General features: G+C 41.9%; 1 protein-coding gene and 1 long non-coding RNA gene across 2 annotated transcripts; both read left to right on the top strand.

Annotated features, from left to right (window-relative positions):
* Nucleotides 1-304: 304 nt before the first annotated feature.
* On the top strand, nt 305-16,161 carry LOC124279761. Its single transcript, XM_046715636.1, has 4 exons — nt 305-327; nt 809-879; nt 2,129-3,317; nt 15,997-16,161. The coding sequence occupies exons 3-4, from the start codon at nt 2,174-2,176 to the stop codon at nt 16,107-16,109; spliced, it is 1,257 nt and encodes a 418-aa protein (XP_046571592.1). The 5' UTR covers nt 305-327; nt 809-879; nt 2,129-2,173; the 3' UTR covers nt 16,110-16,161.
* Nucleotides 5,427-13,820, top strand: LOC124279772. The gene is made up of 3 exons (XR_006899482.1): nt 5,427-6,099; nt 13,243-13,292; nt 13,716-13,820. It is a non-coding gene; the product is annotated as an uncharacterized LOC124279772 (long non-coding RNA).
* Nucleotides 16,162-18,676: the final 2,515 nt, after the last annotated feature.

Here is an 18,676-nt window from a genome sequence, read left to right as displayed (position 1 = left end):
TTATTATCACAACCCTCGTCGTTTTGATTAGCATCGTTATATTATTATTTCAGTGTACTATTGAGGATGTTGTTTTTTTTATTTCCGGACAGTCTATTCCAGGAATGACATCCTTGTTATCTACTTTTAATGGGGAAAGTTAGAAACATGTATTTATCAATATCAGAAATGTCACTTTATCTTTAGTATTTCAGAAATTACATGTATGAAATAAGATTATTTTGTGAAACTGTTAGGTAGTGATAGGAATATTTGGTTATCACTGGGTGCATAAAACCACATTTTAACTGCTTCATGTTACTTTTCCAGGGTTGCCAGCAATCTAATGTAAGTACCAGTGCAGTTAATTAAATCATTCACGGTAATGACGTGAATTTCATCAATAAAATTACAAGGCCCCGATCTAACATACATCTCAAATCCAATATTTAACATTGTCACCATCACGAATAAATATTATCATGTCAATCGTGCTTGTGATGATATAACCGTGCTTGTGATGATATAATTTCGATAGCAATGTTTGGAGAGTAAATCATAGGCGGGTAGGGGTGGGGTGCGCACCCCCACCCCCGTTTGTGCTGAAAGTTTGTTAAATGACCATTGAAACTCGGTGAAATTGAAGTGTGCACCCTCCTTTTCTCAATAGGGTGCACCCCCCCCTTTCTCAAAAAGATGTATCCGCCCCTGTAATTGTATCGAGAAGCAAAAGCCCGTGCAATGTGCCTATCTATATACTATAGTCTGATACCCTATATGGGCCGTGGTTTGTCATTGTATATTTATCGAGTAAATGGGGTTTTTCCAGCTTTGTCTATTTACGGAAGGGAAATCCCCAAGTGAAAAATGGCGGCCTACATCATCCACGTACCAAAGATCGTGAGTAGTATTGAAGTTTATTCAGTTATACACTTCTGTAACTATCACTTAACATGCTAACATGCGATAACAATGAATGTATCGTTTATGGTATACATTTTGAGAGGATTGACATGATAATAATATTAAGACACTGATCGCCAGATTATTGTTATTTATAATGCACACCGATGGCGTCCTGTCCAAAATCCGGATCGAAATTAAAGGCTCTATCAAACGCGGTCGACGATCCATGTTACTTTTAGAGAATAAGATCATGAATGATATTGGTAAACATTAACCTCAATTGTCTGCTGTGGCCAAACGTTAACGTACTCTGTTCTGTATTTTCAATTTGCGATTACACTTTTCTCGGGGACTATTTTCTCATTGTGGAAAAAGTATGTGTGCATGACATGACTTGTCACACGCGGATGGATACTTGTGTTGGCTGCTACTGCTGATGATTTGGAGACTTAACGTGTTCTTTCCGACAAAATGCGTTGTTGGCTAAGGTGTCATCTCTTATATACCATTAAAAAAAGTAGGGGATATTCCATTATGCGAGCACACCACTTGTCAATGCCAATGCATATGAGAAAAAGTAAGATATATCCATACAGATGACACATTTCCAAAGGAATGGAATAGATTGTCACATTTTCCCTTAATTTCTCTTCATCATCTGTTTCTTCCTTGGCTTCATCATTTGCATTTTATCAATCTTGTAAATCCAATAGCCCCTACTTTTGTTTAATGGTATATGATTGCAGTTAAAGTAACTTGTAAGATACGAACAGATAAAATGTTTTTGAGTGAAAATAAAGTAACAATATGGGAATTATTATTTGTATTCCTTCATGACTCTAAAGTTTTATGTAAATGTGAATTCTATTCGGGATATATAACCCATTTATCCATGCAGCCAGGCAAGTCTCCATAAGGGTGGTATCCTGCTGATGGTCCGTTACATTCAGTATTTATATTCAATAGAGGAGTGGCTAGGATTAAAGAGTTTCCGTGTTGTGTCAAACCGACTTTCAACATGTTTGCGTCATATGTTATATTTATGTTATGTACCAGTAAATCATTAGGCACGACAAATTGACTTTACAATTCTCATTATTTGTCCTTGTCTAAGTGTGAGGTGTTACTATAGTGAAGTTGGGGTAATCCTTACCTAATTGCCGTGGCAATTCCTGAAGTGTTTGATGTAGTTTTTCACCTGAACCCGTATAACTGTATATATGCCGTGTTGTTTTTTCTTCAGCAGCTAAACCCAAGAGGACACCAAGAGGATACCCCAATCTGAAAAATGAAGACGGGGGATCCTGGCAAGGACAAAGATTTGCACAAACAAAAGGACATTTATAAGTTATTTTATAAGTTATCTGGTGAGCAGTTTGATAAGCGTTATGATAAGCAGTATTCGACTGCATGTAATCATGTCCCCAGAACTAAAAACAATCCTATGGAGAGTGTGGAAAACGGTGGGGACAATAAGCTAGACGCCGCTCAGAGTGACAAAGATCAACCAAAGGGTAAAGAAGGCCAGTCAAAGACTGGAGAAGACGAGACCGGCAAAAATTATCCTAGTGAGAAAGAAACTAACATCGTGCTGATTGAGCCAATGATGCACACTTTTCATTTACATATAAATTTCAGCACAGCTGCTGCATTTGGCAAATCACCTGCCATCGAGAGCATATTACAAAAAATTATCGCAAGGCAAATTATAGAAATTGTGACTGCAGACAGTGTCAAATATTATGCCCACAAACTAGGCTTGATTTTAGAAATACCCGGCGGCAGACTTCAAGAGCCAGATTTCAGTCTACTGCTGAAGCACCTGAGCCTTCTCCACACTGACACTGAAACTCGCGAAGGGCATAGATCAAAGATCTTGGAAGCCTTTGATTTACGACGATTCCGTGTTGTACATGAAGAAGAACTTTCCCGTTGGCTTTATCACCGTTACAGCTACCAGGAACTACGAAACCCAGGGACACAAAGTGAGGAAGGGGATATGACGTACGAGGCTTTGAGATTGAGGTCTTTTCAGGGAGTAGATATTGTGGCTTCGTCTCTGTGCCTTGTGGCAGCAGGGTTCTATGCTACAGGAGATGGAGATGAGACCAGGTGCTTCAGCTGCGGAATAACACACAGGAATTGGACGAGCAGCGACAACCCGTTTCAAATTCATGCATCTATTTCTCCCACATGCAACCATGTCACTGGCACTGACGACAATAATGTTTCAATCCAGTGTACCATACCAGAACATTCAGCAGATGAAGAGTCCCCTCACAGAAGTGATATCCTCGAACAAAGTACTTTGTGTATAACACCATCACCTCAAAAACATTTATCAAAATATGAACATTTTTTTTCTTCACAAAACATGGATATCAATGAGCTGATCACTGAAGACGGTCATCACAAACAACTCGACATCGCTGGTAAGAATTATACATTACCCAAACATTGCCACGGAGTAGCCCTAGAGCGTCATCATCAACATAACACAATATGAAGATTAACAACGTAAGTTTATTAAAAAAGATATTACACCACACACATCATACACACAAACCACACACCACACACACACACACACTGAAAGCCTCCATCTTCACACGCACTGTACACACCTTGCATAATCCCAAACAGTATTCATTCACTCATATTCACACGACTCTCGAAACACCTTCCAAACAATCATTTCATAACACCTCATCTCACATAGACAAGCAATTGCTTTACATACCCACACTTCTACTGCGCGCACGCACGCACCCACCCACGCACGCATACACACACAGTAGTTACTTAACATTATAATAAACTAACTATACCTACATTTTATCACACTGTTTTACTGTTTACCAATATACCCTGCTACTGTTATCACACTCTTTTACTGTTTACCAATATACCCTACTACTGTTATCACACTGTCTTACTGTTTACCAGTATACCCTACTACTGTTATCACACTGTTTTACTGTTTACCAATATACCCTGCTACTGTTATCACACTGTTTTACTGTTTACCAATATGCCCTACTACTGTTATCACACTGTTTTACTGTTTACCAATATGCCCTACTACTGTTATCACACTGTTATACTGTTTACCAAGATACCCTACTACTGTTATCACACACTACTAATTACATGTACGTGTTACTCACTGTGACAACAGATCATACATGAAATACATAATTTCTATAACCATAATCCCAATATGCATATCACAGTAATAAACGTATTTACGTCCAAGCGACCAAATATGACTGGGAATAACATAGAATAGGTCCGACGTGGACGCTCTCCAAAATCGCAACAGCCTGAACAACCTATGTAGAACACACGTACGTGCTGCATGCTTTTTCCCACGCGCAAGCTTATGCTCATACACACGCCTGTTCGCTCGCCTGGACTAAGGGTTTAAATAAACTTGGTTGTGACAAATATGAACAGATGTTTCATACAAACAAATATTACTTTATTTTCCAATCCTAAGTTCACAACATACTATTTTACTTAAATCATTTAAGTAACAGAGGACCCGTGACGAACCCTTGCTTGTCGTAAGACTGACTGACTGACTGAGTTTGGGTTTACGCCGCTTTTAGCAAATTCCAGCAACATCACGGCGGGGCACACCAGAAATGGGCTTCACACATTGTACTCATGTGGGGCTTGTCGTAAGAAGCCACTAACGTGATGGTGATCATCCTCGATGACTGAGTTGCTGTATCCCCATTACCTATATCGATGCTCATGATGGCATTCACTGGATGTTCTAGAGTTCATTATTCACAGATCGCCCTCATATAGCTGGAAACAAATACTAATAGAGGAAAAGTCATATTTGCGGTTTATGATCTACAGTGAAGATATTGTTCTTTGGTTAATTTTAGATACCTGTATTTGACAGTTCTTGGGGAGTGAACCAGTGGAGATTTGGTATATGTACCCAGTATCCCAGTATAGAAGTACCAACCAAGTAAACTGAAGATCTGGGGCTCCTTTCACGAAGCAACCTTTACTAAGATTAACTTTAACTCCCATTCTTTAACATTGCACTAAGGTTACCTTAGCGACTTACGATCACCTTAGTGCTTTGTGAAAGGAGGCCCTGGTTGTTAGTCGTAGCGGATAGTCTGTCTGGTCTACAGAAACAGGCAACCGCGAATTATTTCGACTATTTCCGTGACCACCTCAAATAACAGCACATTCATCATTACTCATTTTTATTTGCACGAGAGCTAACATTAACATTATCTAATGTGAGTCATCCAAACCGTCGGAATTGAATAAATTCTGTTAATTATTTTCTAGCCAGTATTCATTTGCACATGCAATAACTGTATATACTACTCACACTTTGATAAGGATCACAAAACCCACAACTTTACTTAAACGTAGATTTATAATTTGAAATTGTATTCATTTAAAACTGGATAAATAATGATATGGTAACCCCTCTTTGGGCAAACGGCCACTTTCATCTAACCTTATGCACTTGATACGCGAGTAACCATAAACATGGTTTTCATGGCAGATCACGTTAACGGCGTTGACCCCTTAATGAGCCCCTTGGAGAAGAAAGGTTACAATGAAGAGGAAAGTGAGGAGGCGAAACGTTTGTCGATTGATTCACAAGGTTCCCTGATAAATAATGATAATCAGGACGTTTCGTCAAAACAATTGAAAAACAGTTTGAATGAACCAGATACAACAGATATGACAATGCCTCTGAGAGCTCGACTGCTCACGATTTACTTACTAACACGCAGGAAACATGAACTGACCGAACTTTCAGTACTATCTGCCTGGATATTACTATACTTAGGACACAACTCCATGGATAACTGGTAAGTCTTAAAAATTCTCTGACGAATGGTTTTAACGGACCATCTGTGAGTACACAATGCCGATTTTGTGAGGCTTATGTGATTAACATGTGAATGGTGATAGATAGCAACATTTGCAAAGAACGATTGATTTGAGTGAATACAGGTACTGAGAGTGAATGTAAGTACAGAGAGAGGGAAAACAGGTACAGAGAGAGTGAACACAGGTACAGAGAGAGTGAACACAGGTACAGAGAGAGTGCACGAAGGTACAGAGTGAACACAGGTACAGAGAAAGTTCACGTAGGTACAGAGTGAACACAGGTACAGAGAGAGAGTGAACACTGGTACAGAGTGAGGGAACACAGGTACAGAGAGAGTGAACACCGACACAGAGAGAGAGAGAGAGAGAGAGAGAGAGAGAGAGAGAGAGAGAGAGAGAGAGAGAGAGTGAACGCAGGTACAGTGGGAGTGAAGACAGCTACAGCGTGTGAATACACAATAAAGCACATCACGGGTACAGGTTAAGTTAAATCATTGATACTGATGAAAACAGGTATGTGGAATCCTATATATGTTTCCCTAAATCAGTTGTGTGGCCTGAATTCAATGGTGATCGATAGCAACATTTGCAAAGAACTTTTGATTCGGACATGGCATATGTCATGGATTGTAGCATGAAACTACACATGTTAAACTGTATTTCTAATCATGCTATATACGTTCTCTCTTATCGTTCTATTTAACGTTAATAGTTGAATAGTTTTCCCAGTAGGTCAATGCTTTTATTGTACGAAGGCCATATACATTTGAGTTAGATATATTTCTGAAGCAGAACAAAAATACAATGTTGTTAACAATATGATGGTTTGCGTAATATTAAAGCATGGTGTATAAACAGAGCAATTTGGAATTGAATTGTAGGGTTATTGCAGGATAACAACTTCTTAAAACTATATATAGACATGAAGTTATATGGAGGTTAATACTTAGATCTAAGTTGAGCATAGATGGGGCAGACGTACATGAACTGGTACTCGTTTTCAACGCCATTATTACATATTTTGCAAAGTCGGGCTGATTTCTCGATGCCGTCTTCCTTTGTTCACTTTCATTCACTGAGACCAAGTCTGAATCCTATAAGGGTATTTCGAAGAGATTTAGGTTTAATGTTGTGGAGGTAGGTTTCAGTTTCAAAATTCGATTTTATAATGCAATATGTGTCGTATCTTGAGCTCTCCTCAAGACATGAATGCCAATCCTGTTTGAACATGTCAGTGGCGCGAGTACGAAATAATTTCAGAAAGGAATGGCAGTTGCCCACTGTTTGTGAAGTCCATACGAGGCCGAATCCATAGGTGAATAGTAAGTTCTTTATTAATGAAGCCCACGTTTTTTTGCCGATTTCGTTTAGGTGGTAAAACATGTTATACGTTTTCTGCCATAAAGCGATGGGCTGGCAAATGAATCAGTTTAATCCAGTAGCGTAAGCATCTTGTGTAAGATTCCAAGTTGTGAACAGTACATAAAAAACAAAGTAGAAATTCACTTCAATGTCTTTTCGTCAATTTGCATGTTGTTTTGGTCGTGTGTTTTCGGAAGCTGTAGCTGAATAGCGAAGAAAGAATCTCAAAGTGAAAAGTTTTACAGAAAACTATCGTGACACCAAGTGTTATGAAAGTGTGTTTTTGTTAAGATGTCACATTGATTATTATGGGTGACAACAGGTAAAGCGCAGGGTGTCATGTGTACTGTATAACAGATGTAACAGCAGACATTGTTCACATGTCTGCTAACATCGCCAGCTCAAATCATCTCAACTGTCGTCAACAAATCTTAATCAGTACATCGACAAGAATCAAGACTGTATGGCGTAACTATAGACATTTAGTTAATATTCTAAATTTGTGACCTAATATTTTAGATTTGTGACTCCATAATATTGTATTACAAATATGTACTGTCATTCGTTGTAACCTTGCTCATTGTTTATTCTATACATTGATGAATATTTTAGACTTATCTGTGTTCTATTTTGCTGTCTCAAAGGGGACTCACAAACCTTTTGTCACGGCAATTCCTACACAGTAACACAGGTTCTTGTGTAATAGTCAATGCACAACGATTTGATAACGTATATATACATAGTATGACCAGAAATCATTGAGAATTTTAGGAATATGTTTAATTAGATTTCTAGTATAAACAACCTTGACCAGCTATCAAGTGCTTGGTTTCATTCAAGAGAGACAACTCCGTTAATCCTTTTTCATTAGTTTGTGAAGAGTTATCCCCCTTTGTTTACTTGCTAACACACGACATTTTCAGTGCTCCTCAGTATGGATGATTTAGAGAAGAGGAAGTTGATTTTAGAATATTATAACAAGGACATCAGATCAGCTAAAGTGATTTCAAGTAGAACAGGAATCCCTTTGTCCACTGTTTATCGTGTTTTGAAAAATATTGCAAATGGATATGGCATTGAGCACCAGGGAGGCGCAGGTAGGCCCTGAAAATTGACTGTCGTTGACAGGAGGCGGCTTGGTATTCTTGTTTCTAAAACAAACGAAGGAGTTTAGAAAACTTAAGGCTGGATATGATTGATAGAGGAACTGTGGGTGTCTGTAAGGAGACAATTAGAACTGAGCTGCATGCAATGGGTTGGCCGAAAAGTCGAGGAATTCCATCACCGATCATGAAACTTGAACAAAAGGAGCGAAGGTTGAACTGGTGCTTACAGCATAGAAATTTTAACTGGGACAGATGAAAGTTCTGTGAGGCTGTTTCCTAATACACTGCAATTCTGGACCGAACAAACTGAAAAACCTTTGTATCAGCGCCCAAAGTACAGTCCGAAATTTAACGTGTGGGGTGGCATATCTGTGTTAGGGGCAACGCCCCTCTTTGTATTTGAAGGGAATATGAATAGTGAGCGGTACACAGATATTCTTGAGGGACATTTACTCCCATTTGCTCACATGTTCTATGGAAATTTTTGAATTTTCCAGCAGGACAACGACCCAAAACATCGTTCTAATCATTCACAGGCCTTGTTTCGGACCCAAAATATGACATTATTAGATTGGCCAAGCTATAGCCCTGACCTAAATCCAATGGAAAATGTTTGGGGACTTATGAAGGAAAGTGTCAATAAGAAAAATCTGACAAATATTGCTGAAATGAAAGAAGAGGTGGTCCGATATTGGGACAGCATGGACCACGACTTTCTAACTTCTTTGATCAGTAGTATGCCCCACCGCATTGAAGCCTGCATTGCTGCCCATGGTGACTTGACAATATTCACATTTAATACGTGAGTAATGAGTGAATTATTTTTTTAAATTACAATCTTAAATTCTCAATAAATTCTGGTTGTACTGTGTATGTAACGTTGCTGTAACGTTATGAAATAACAGAGGGAGTAAGCACTGGTACTGAGGGATTGAACACTGGTACCGAGGGAGTAAACACTGGTACTGAGTGAGAAAACACTGTTACAGAGGGAGTAAACACTTGTACTGAGGGAGTAAACACTGGTACAGTGGGATGAAATACTGGCACAGAGGGAGTAAACACTGGTACAGAGTCAACACTGTTACAAAACACTGGTACAGTGGGATGAAATACTGGCACAGAGGGAGTAAACACTGGTACAGAGGGAGTAAACACTGTTACAGAGGGAGTAAACACTGGTACAGAGGGAGTAAACACTGGTACCGAGGGAGTAAACACTGTTACAGAGGGAGTAACACACTGGAGTACTGGAGAGGAGTAAACACTGGTACAGAGGGGAGTAAACACTGTTACAGAGGGAGTAAACACTGGTACTGAGGAGGGAGTAAACACTGTTACAGAGGGAGTAAACACTGGTACCGAGGGAGTAAACACTGGTACAGAGGGAGTAAACACTGGTACAGAGGGAGTAAACACTGGTACAGAGGGAGTAAACACTGGTACAGAGGGAGTAAACACTGGTACTGAGGGAGTAAACACTGTTACAGAGGGAGTAAACACTGTACTGGGGAGTAAACACTGGTACAGAGGGGAACTGGTACTGGGGATTAAACACACTGGTAAACCCGGAGCAGAGTAATTAAACACTGAGTATTGAGGGGAGTAAACACTGTGGTACTGAGAGGGAGTAAAAACACCGAGGGGTGTAAACACTTACTAGTACTAGGGGTGACTGTTAAGAACACTGGTACTGAGGGACTGTTACAGAAGTAAACACTGGTGAGAGATGAAAAACTATATTACAGAGGGACTGGTAGTGAGGGAGTAAACACACTGAGTGGAGTAAACACTGGTACAGTGAATGCAGGTACAGAGTAATTAAACACTGGTATTGAGGGAGTAAACACACAGACAAACACCGGTACCGAGGGAGTGGAAACACTGTTACAGAAAACGAGGGAGTGGTAAACAGGTAAACAGGAGGAAACACGAAACAGAATGAGTGGAGATGGAGGTAAACACGGAGAGGAGGAAACGACACTGGAACTGAGGGGTAAACAACAGAGGGAGTAGACCGGCACATGGTCCCGAGGAAACGACCAAGGAGTAAAACCGCTACGGAGGAGGAAACGACACTGTTAAACGGAGTAAAACGACAGAGGGAGTAAACACTGGCACAGTGGGAGAAACGACCTGTCACAGAGGGGGTAAAACGACCGAGGGAAACACGACCAGTAAACACTGGAACACACTGGATGGGGAGTAAACACCAAAGAGGAAACGACCAGTAAAACGAGGAACACGGAGGGATGGACCACACACCCGGCACTGAACAGAGGGACGAACACACGAGGGAACGGTACGGACCACACTGGTACGGATGAAACACTTGGAGGTAAACGACAGAGGGAGCACACCGGAATAAACGACCGTACAGTGGGATGGGAACTGCAGCACCGAGGAGGAACTGACCAGGGGAAACACGACGAGGGGAAACACGTACTGAGGGGAGGAAACACCGGACAGGAATAGGAAAGCACTGGTACCGAGAAAGGACCGGACCGGCACCGAAGGAATGAACACCGGACAGAGGGAGAAACACTGGACCGAGACCCGAAACTGGAGGAAACGACCACAGAGGAACGACCAGGAACAGAAGGAAACACTGGGAAGGGGAGCACAGGATGGGGAAATAAACCTGGAAGGGAAAGACCTGGACAGTAAACACGTTGGAGGAAAAAACTGTTACACCGGAGAAACAACAGGGGAAACACACAGAGGGAGTAAAACTGGAGTGGGACACAGAGGAACGACCAGTAAACACACACATGGAGGGAGTAAACAACAGAGGGAGTAAAACACCCGGAACTTACCAGCACCAGGGGATAAACACTGGAGGATGAAACACCGGCACAGCAGGAGCAAACTGACCTGGGAGGGAGTAAAACGACCGAGAACGGAGTAAACACTGGCACAGTGGGAACCTACTGGGCACCGGAGTAAAACGACAGAGGGAGGAACTGGTACTGGGGGGAGTAAACCGGGAACTGTGGAGGAACACGGTACAGAAGTAAGCACGGAGGGGTGAAACTGGACTGAGGGGAGGAACGCAGGGGAAACTGAGAGACCGAGGGGTGACATTACAGGAAAACGACCGGAGTGGAGGAACAGAGAGTGAACAGTGGTACAAGGGGAGGAACAGAGGGAGTTAACACACAGAATAGTGAATACCGGAAAGGAGACTGTGGTACCACTGGTAATGAGGGAGACTGGGTACCGAGGAGCACTGCGTTGGAGGAATGTTACACAGGGGCGAAAACACACAGAGGGGGTAAACCACAGTACTGGGAGTAAAACTGGAGTGGGATGAAACGACCGTAAACACTGTAAGAGGGAGTAAAGACTGACTGAGGGGAGTAAACAACTGAGGGGGGAGGCACACAGAGGGAGTAAACAGGAGGAAAAGACCACTGGGAGGAGTGGACAGAGGAACATGGTACTGGGAGTAAAACGACAAGAGGGGGACTGGTAGTGAGGGGTGACACAGGAGGAATAAACACACAAACACTGGAACAGAGGAATGCATGCAGTAGTGGGGAGAACTGGCACTGAGATAAACAGGAGTGAAAACACTGGGAACAGGGGAGAAAGTGAATGGCTTACACTGAGGGTAAAGGAACGAGTAAACACTGACTGAGGTGGAATGCAGGACAGAATTTCACAGAGGTACTGGAGGAAAACACTGGAGGAGGGAGTAAACACTGGTGGACAAGAGCACTGGTGAGAACTGGACTGAGTAAACACTGGAGGGAGATGAACAAGGAGGAGGAACTGGAGGAGGAACACTGGTACAGAGGTAAACACTGGTGTGGGGGAGTGGAAACACTGGAACTAGAGGAGGAACTGGACACAGGTACAGAGGTAAGGAGGAATGAAACTGGTAGAAGAGGAATGAACACTGGTGCTGAGGGAATGAGGAATGGGAGTGGAACTAATTAAGAGTGGCACAGAAGGAACGACTGAAGAGGGAGTGGACCTGGAGGGTGAAAGGGAGGAAGGGAGAAAATAGTGGAATGGAGGAAACTGGAATGGAACAGATGGATGGACACTGGACAGTGGAGGAATAGTGGAATGGAGGAAATGGAGGAATGACACAGAGGATAAAGCATGCTGAGGGAGGAAACAGGAAGAAGGAGAACACTGGTACAGAGTAAACAGAGTGGAAGGAAGGAACTGTTACAGATGGAGGTACAGAGTGGAACACTGGGAGGAAAGGTGGACCTGGAGACAAGAGGGAGTGAATAGGGTACAGGAGGAACTGAGGGAGTGGAATGACGAATGGTGGAATGGAAGAGGAGAGGAACACAGGAGGGGAACACAGGTGGAAGGGAAAGGAATGAGTGGACAAGGAATGGAATGGAACAGAGGAACATAGGTGGAACACTGGAGGGAGTGAATACTTGTAATGGAGGAACACAGGTGCAAAGGTGAACAGATGGAGGAATGCAAGGTACAGTGGGAGGATACAAAGAGGGAGTGAACACTGGTACGGAGGAAATGAATACAGGTGGAAAGAGAGGATGACACATGGCATGGAGGAGGAACACGGGAAGAGAGGGGGAATAGAAGCACAGAGTGGACAGGGGTTCAGAGAGAGTGAATGTCTGGGTACGGAGGAGTGAACACAGGTACAGGAAGGGAGTGCACACAGAGTACAGAGGAGTGAACACTGTGCAGAGGGAGTGAACACTGTACATAGGGAGTGAATACAGGTAAATAGGACTGTCGTTGATAATGGAAGGCGGCTTGGAATGGTTTCCTAAAACACAGGTTCAGAGAGGATAACTTGCATGCATAGAGAGTGAACACAGGGTACAAGAGAGAGGAATGGAATGGACAGAGTGGACAGGGGTTCAGAGAGAGTGAATACAGGTAGGGAGGAAGTGGATACAGGTACAGAGGGAGTGAACACTGGCGCAGAGGGAGTGAATACAGGTAGGGAGGAAGTGAATACAGGTGCGGAGGGAGGAACACAGGTACAGAGGGAGGAACACTGGTGCAGAGGGAGGAACACAGGTACAGAGGGAGTGAACACTGGTGCAGAGGGAGCGAACACAGGTACATGGGGAGTGAATACAGGTAAATTCACTGTCGTTGACAGGAGGCGGCTTGGTATTCTTGTTTCTAAAAACAAACGAAAGAGTTTAGAAAACTTAAAGCTGGATATGATTGATAGAGGAACTGTGGCTGTCTGTAAGGAGTCAATTAGAACTGATGAGCTGCATGCAATGGGTTGGCCGAAAAGTCGAGGAATTCTATCACCGATCATGAAACCTGAACAAAAGGAGCGAAGGTTGAACTGGTGCTTACAGCATAGACATTTTAACTGGGACAATGTGATTTTCTCAGATGAAAGTTCTGTGTGGCTGTTTCCTAATACACTGAAATTCTGTACCAAACAAACTGAAAAACCTTTGTATCAGCGCCCAATGTACAGTCCCAAATTTAACTTGAATACAGGTACAGAGAGGGTGAATACAGGTACAGAGAGAGTGAACACATGTACAGGCAGGGTGAACACATGTACAGACAGGGTGAACACAGGTACAGACAGGGTGAACACAGGTACAAACAGGGTGAACACAGGTAGAGACGGGGTGAACACAGGTACAGACAGGGTGAACACAGGTAAAGACGGGGTGAAAACAGGTACAGACAGGGTGTGAACACATGTACAGACAGGGTGAACACATGTACAGGCAGGGTGAACACATGTGCAGACAGGGTGAACACAGGTAGAGACGGGGTGAACACAGGTACAGACAGGGTCAACACAGGTAGAGACGGGGTGAACACAGGTACAGACAGGGTGAACACAGGTACAGACAGGGTGAACACAGGTACAGACAGGGTGAACACAGGTACAGACAGGGTGAACACAGGTAGAGACGGGGTGAACACATGTACAGACAGGGTGAACACATGTACAGACAGGGTGAACACATGTACAGGCAGGGTGAGCACATGTGCAGACAGGGTGAACACAGGTAGAGACGGGGTGAACACAGGTACAGACAGGGTGAACACAGGTAGAGACGGGGTGAACACATGTACAGACAGGGTGAACACATGTACAGACAGGGTGAACACATGTACAGGCAGGTTGAACACATGTGCAGACAGGGTGAACACAGGTAGAGACGGGGTGAACACAGGTACAGACAGGGTGAACACAGGTAGAGACGGGGTGAACACAGGTACAGACAGGGTGAACACAGGTACAGACAGGGTGAACACAGGTACAGACAGGGTGAACACAGGTACAGACAGGGTGAACACAGGTACAGACAGGTGAACACAGGTAGAGACGGGGTGAACACAGGTACAGACAGGGTGAACACAGGTAGAGACGGGGTGAACACAGGTACAGACAGGGTGAACACAGGTAGAGACGGGGTGAACACAGGTAGAGACAGGGTGAACACAGGTAGAGACGGGGTGAAGAAAGGTTCAGAGAGAGTGAATACAGGCGCAAAGAGTGGACAGGGGTACAGAGTGAGTGAAAACTCGATAAAACAGAACACAGGTGCAGGGTAAGTGTTAAAGGCAAGAATTTTAAGGATGTCAACTTCTTTTTTGTGATGGGTCACGACGAAGCATATTCTTACTCCTTCATCAGGTGGATGAAACAATTAGGAACAGACAGCTATATATGTACATGTTAAAGCAACAACAGTTATGAGATAAGGGTAAGTGTTATTTTATATACGGATAAACTGGTACGAGGTAAGATGTTACATAATTTATTAAACATTGGATACTGAATGTTTCCTCAAATATACAAATATCGGTTGTGCATTTACGGAAACCAGGGTGTGAAAATCACAAAGGAAATATATCATGTGTAGGAGATCATTTTAATTTATACTTTAGAAATGGGTTGTTGGTTGGAATATAATAGTGTTATATAGTGTTATGGGTTGTTGGTTGGAATAAAATAGTGTTATATAGTGTTATGGGTTGTTGGTTGGAATAAAATAAGTAGTGTTATATAGTGTTATGGGTTGTTGGTTGGAATAAAATAAGTAGTGTTTTATAGTGTTATGGGTTGTTGGTTGGAATAAAATAGTGTTATATAGTGTTATGGGTTGTTGGTTGGAATAAAATAAGTAGTGTTATATAGTGTTATGGGTTGTTGGTTGGAATAAAATAGTGTTATATAGTGTTATGGGTTGTTGGTTGGAATAAAATAAGTAGTGTTATATAGTGTTATGGGTTGTTGGTTGGAATAAAATAAGTAGTGTTATATAGTGTTATGGGTTGTTGGTTGGAATAAAATAGTAGTTATATAGTGTTATGGGTTGTTGGTTGGAATAAAAATAGTGTTATGGGTTGTTGGTTGCGGAATAAAATAGTTATATAGTGTTATGGGTTGTTGGTTGGAATAAAATAGTGTTATATAGTGTTATGGGTTGTTGGTTGGAATAAAATAGTGTTATATAGTGTTATGGGTTGTTGGTTGGAATAAGATAGTGTTATATAGTGTTATGGGTTGTTGGTTGGAATAAAATAGTGTTATATAGTGTTATGGGTTGTTTATATCTATTTATCGGCAGGTTGGGCGGCTTTCATATACGTGGTTTTGCTAATGTAAACAAATAGGTTGGGTGGCTTATAATTGCGTTCCCGCCCATTTTTCTGAAAGAGTTGACAAATGCCACTGAACCGAAGAAGGCTGTACACTGTTCCGATGTTTTTTTTAAAGCTTTCCATCATTTAATAAAAGTACACAACGCAAAGTCTATAACAAAACTATGAACAGGGATACACCGAGATGCACTCTACATTGAACTCCTGATACACCAGCCAGAAACAACAACCTCAGGGAACAGTTTACCACGTCTCCTGCGACTGTCGACAGATCCACGTAGGTGAAACATAAAGACCCCTCAAAATCCGAATCAAAGAACATCAGACCTCAGTAACCAAACTAGACTCAAAATCAGCCCTATCAGATCCCATCAAAGACAATCCCGACCACAGCCTCCAGTGGGACAAAACCCAAACCCTAAAAACCAGCATCAAAGACTATAAACTCAGGAAACTCCAAGAACCCATCCACATTAAAAGACTCCAGCCATCAATCAACCGTGACCAGGGTTACAACATACCTCCTGCGTACTACCAGCTCATTAAATATCCTCATCATCGATAATCCCCCATTTATCTATACAACGCATCGTCCTCATAATCACCTATGTATGTATAGTACAACCAGAAAATATTGAGTGTTTAAAGATTGTAATTTTATATATTTTTTTCACTCATTACTCACGTATTAAATGTGAATATTAGCAGAACATAACTCCAGATTCAAAGACAGGTGAACAGTTAGTATTTTGACAAGTCACCATGGGCAGCAATGCAGGCTTCAATGCGGCGGGGCATACTACTGATCAAAGAAGTTAGAAAGTCGTGGTCCATGCTGTCCCAATATCGGACCACCTCTTCTTTCATTTCAGCAATATTTGTCAGATTTTTCTTATTGACACTTTCCTTCATACGTCCCCAAACATTTTCTATTGGATTTAGGTCAGGGCTATATGTTTTGGGTCGTTGTCCTACTGGAAAATCCAAACATTTCCTTAGAACACGTGAGCAGATGGAAGTAAATGTCCCTCAAAAATATCTGTGTACCGCTCACTGCTCATATTCCCTTCAAATACACAGTGGGGCGTTGCCCCTAACACAGATATGCCACCCCACACGTTACATTTCGGACTGTACTTTGGGCGCTGATACATAGGTTTTTCAGTTTGTTTGGTCCAGAATTTCAGTGTATCAGGAAACAGCCACACAGAAATTTCATCTGAGAAAATCACATTGTCCCAGTTAAAATTTCTATGCTGTAAGCACCAGTTCAACCTTCGCTCCTTTTGTTCAGGTTTCATGATCGGTGATGGAATTCCTCGACTTTTCGGCCAACCCATTGCATGCAGCTCAGTTCTAATTGTCTCCTTACAGACAGCCCCACAGTTCCTCTATCAATCATATCCAGCCTTCAGTTTTCTAAACTCTTTCGTTTGTTTTTAGAAACAAGAATACCAAGCCGCCTCCTGTCAACGACAGTCAATTTTCAGGGCCTACCTGCGTCTCCCGTGGTGCTCAATGCCATATTCATTTGCAATATTTTTCAAAACACGATAAACAGTGGACAAAGGGATGCCTGTTCTACTTGAAATGATCTGATGTCCTTGTTATAATACTCTAAAATCAACTTCCTGTTCTCTAAATCATCCATACTGAGGATCACTGAAAATGTCGTCTGCTAGCAAGTAAACAAAGGGGGATAACTCTTCACAAACTAATGAAAAAGGATTAACGGAGTTGTCTCTCTTGAATGAAATCAACTGGTCAAGGTTGTTAATACTAGAAATGTAATTAAACATATTCCTAAAATTCTCAATAATTTCTGGTCATACTATATATCACAGGCTTCACTTTCCATTGTGTACTTTGCAGGCTTCAGTTGTTAACGCGTTCATCTAATCCCTTGTGTTGTTATTGTGTCTGGCTTCTAGCCCTTGTGTTGTTATTGTGTCTGGCTTCCAAATCCCCATTGTACTATACAAACATCTGCTCTAACTTGTATATATGCCCCTTCATCCTTATGCAGTCCAACACTTGCTTGATACCGGTGTTACTTGATACCTTCCTTACTGACCCAACTTCTAAATGCCTCTCAAAGAAGTCTTGTCTCCAAGAACAAGACTTTTGTGTATATGATACTGACAGTGTGAGGACACACATGTAGTCACAGACCATTTCCTGGTCACACACAGCGAAGCATTTCCTGCTAGACTGGAAAAACCATGTATCTAAATCTAGCGCTGACGTGTCAATAGAATATACTGAGTTTCATTGTTGCTGCACGTTGCCTATTTACAAGGCAATGAGTGTTTAGATATTGCAGTTTGGGCCAGCTATGAATACATTATGCCTTTTTTGCGAAAGTATTATCCCAGGTGTAACGTTGTTAAACTATTAATCGCTGCCTGATGCGTGTACCTCGTTAATGGATAATGCAATTTATTGGATTTTGAGATATGCACTTTGACTTATTTAATTAAGTTGTCGCGTAGGGTATTGTCACTGGGTCAAAACATTGTTGTTGTGTGTGGCTAAACGTAATGTTGCGTAATGCAAACTGATTGGTATGTTTAATCAACCGATGAAATACCCTGACCTCAATACACTTGTCCGGATGCTAATCAGTGTGAAACACGGCGTCAAGCAGGAGGATCAGATTTACTGGACACAGTTGTCACGCATGTTATGAAGCGTTCCTCATAAAAAATCTCCGTTATCTGCAATTTGGCAAAGGAGGGTAAAACTATTTCAACACAATGGTTACCCGTGACTCTGACAAGAGAAATCTTGAGCAAATGTCATGGTCGCGTTGACCGGGATCCAGCCAACAGTCGAACATTGTTTGATTACGA

The sequence above is a fragment of the Haliotis rubra genome, unplaced genomic scaffold (assembly GCF_003918875.1).
Source record: "Haliotis rubra isolate DU_JTF1 unplaced genomic scaffold, ASM391887v1 Scf256, whole genome shotgun sequence".
NCBI lineage: Eukaryota > Metazoa > Mollusca > Gastropoda > Lepetellida > Haliotidae > Haliotis > Haliotis rubra.
This window is presented reverse-complemented; position numbering and strand designations above follow the sequence as displayed.

Bases quoted from the DNA above. Each gene is read 5' to 3' on its own strand.
- LOC124279761 (XM_046715636.1), top strand. From the start codon at position 2,174: ATGAAGACGGGGGATCCTGGCAAGGACAAAGATTTGCACAAACAAAAG. The intron at 3,318-15,996 runs GTAAGAATTATA...AACTATGAACAG, and splicing joins CAAACAACTCGACATCGCTG to GGATACACCGAGATGCACTC.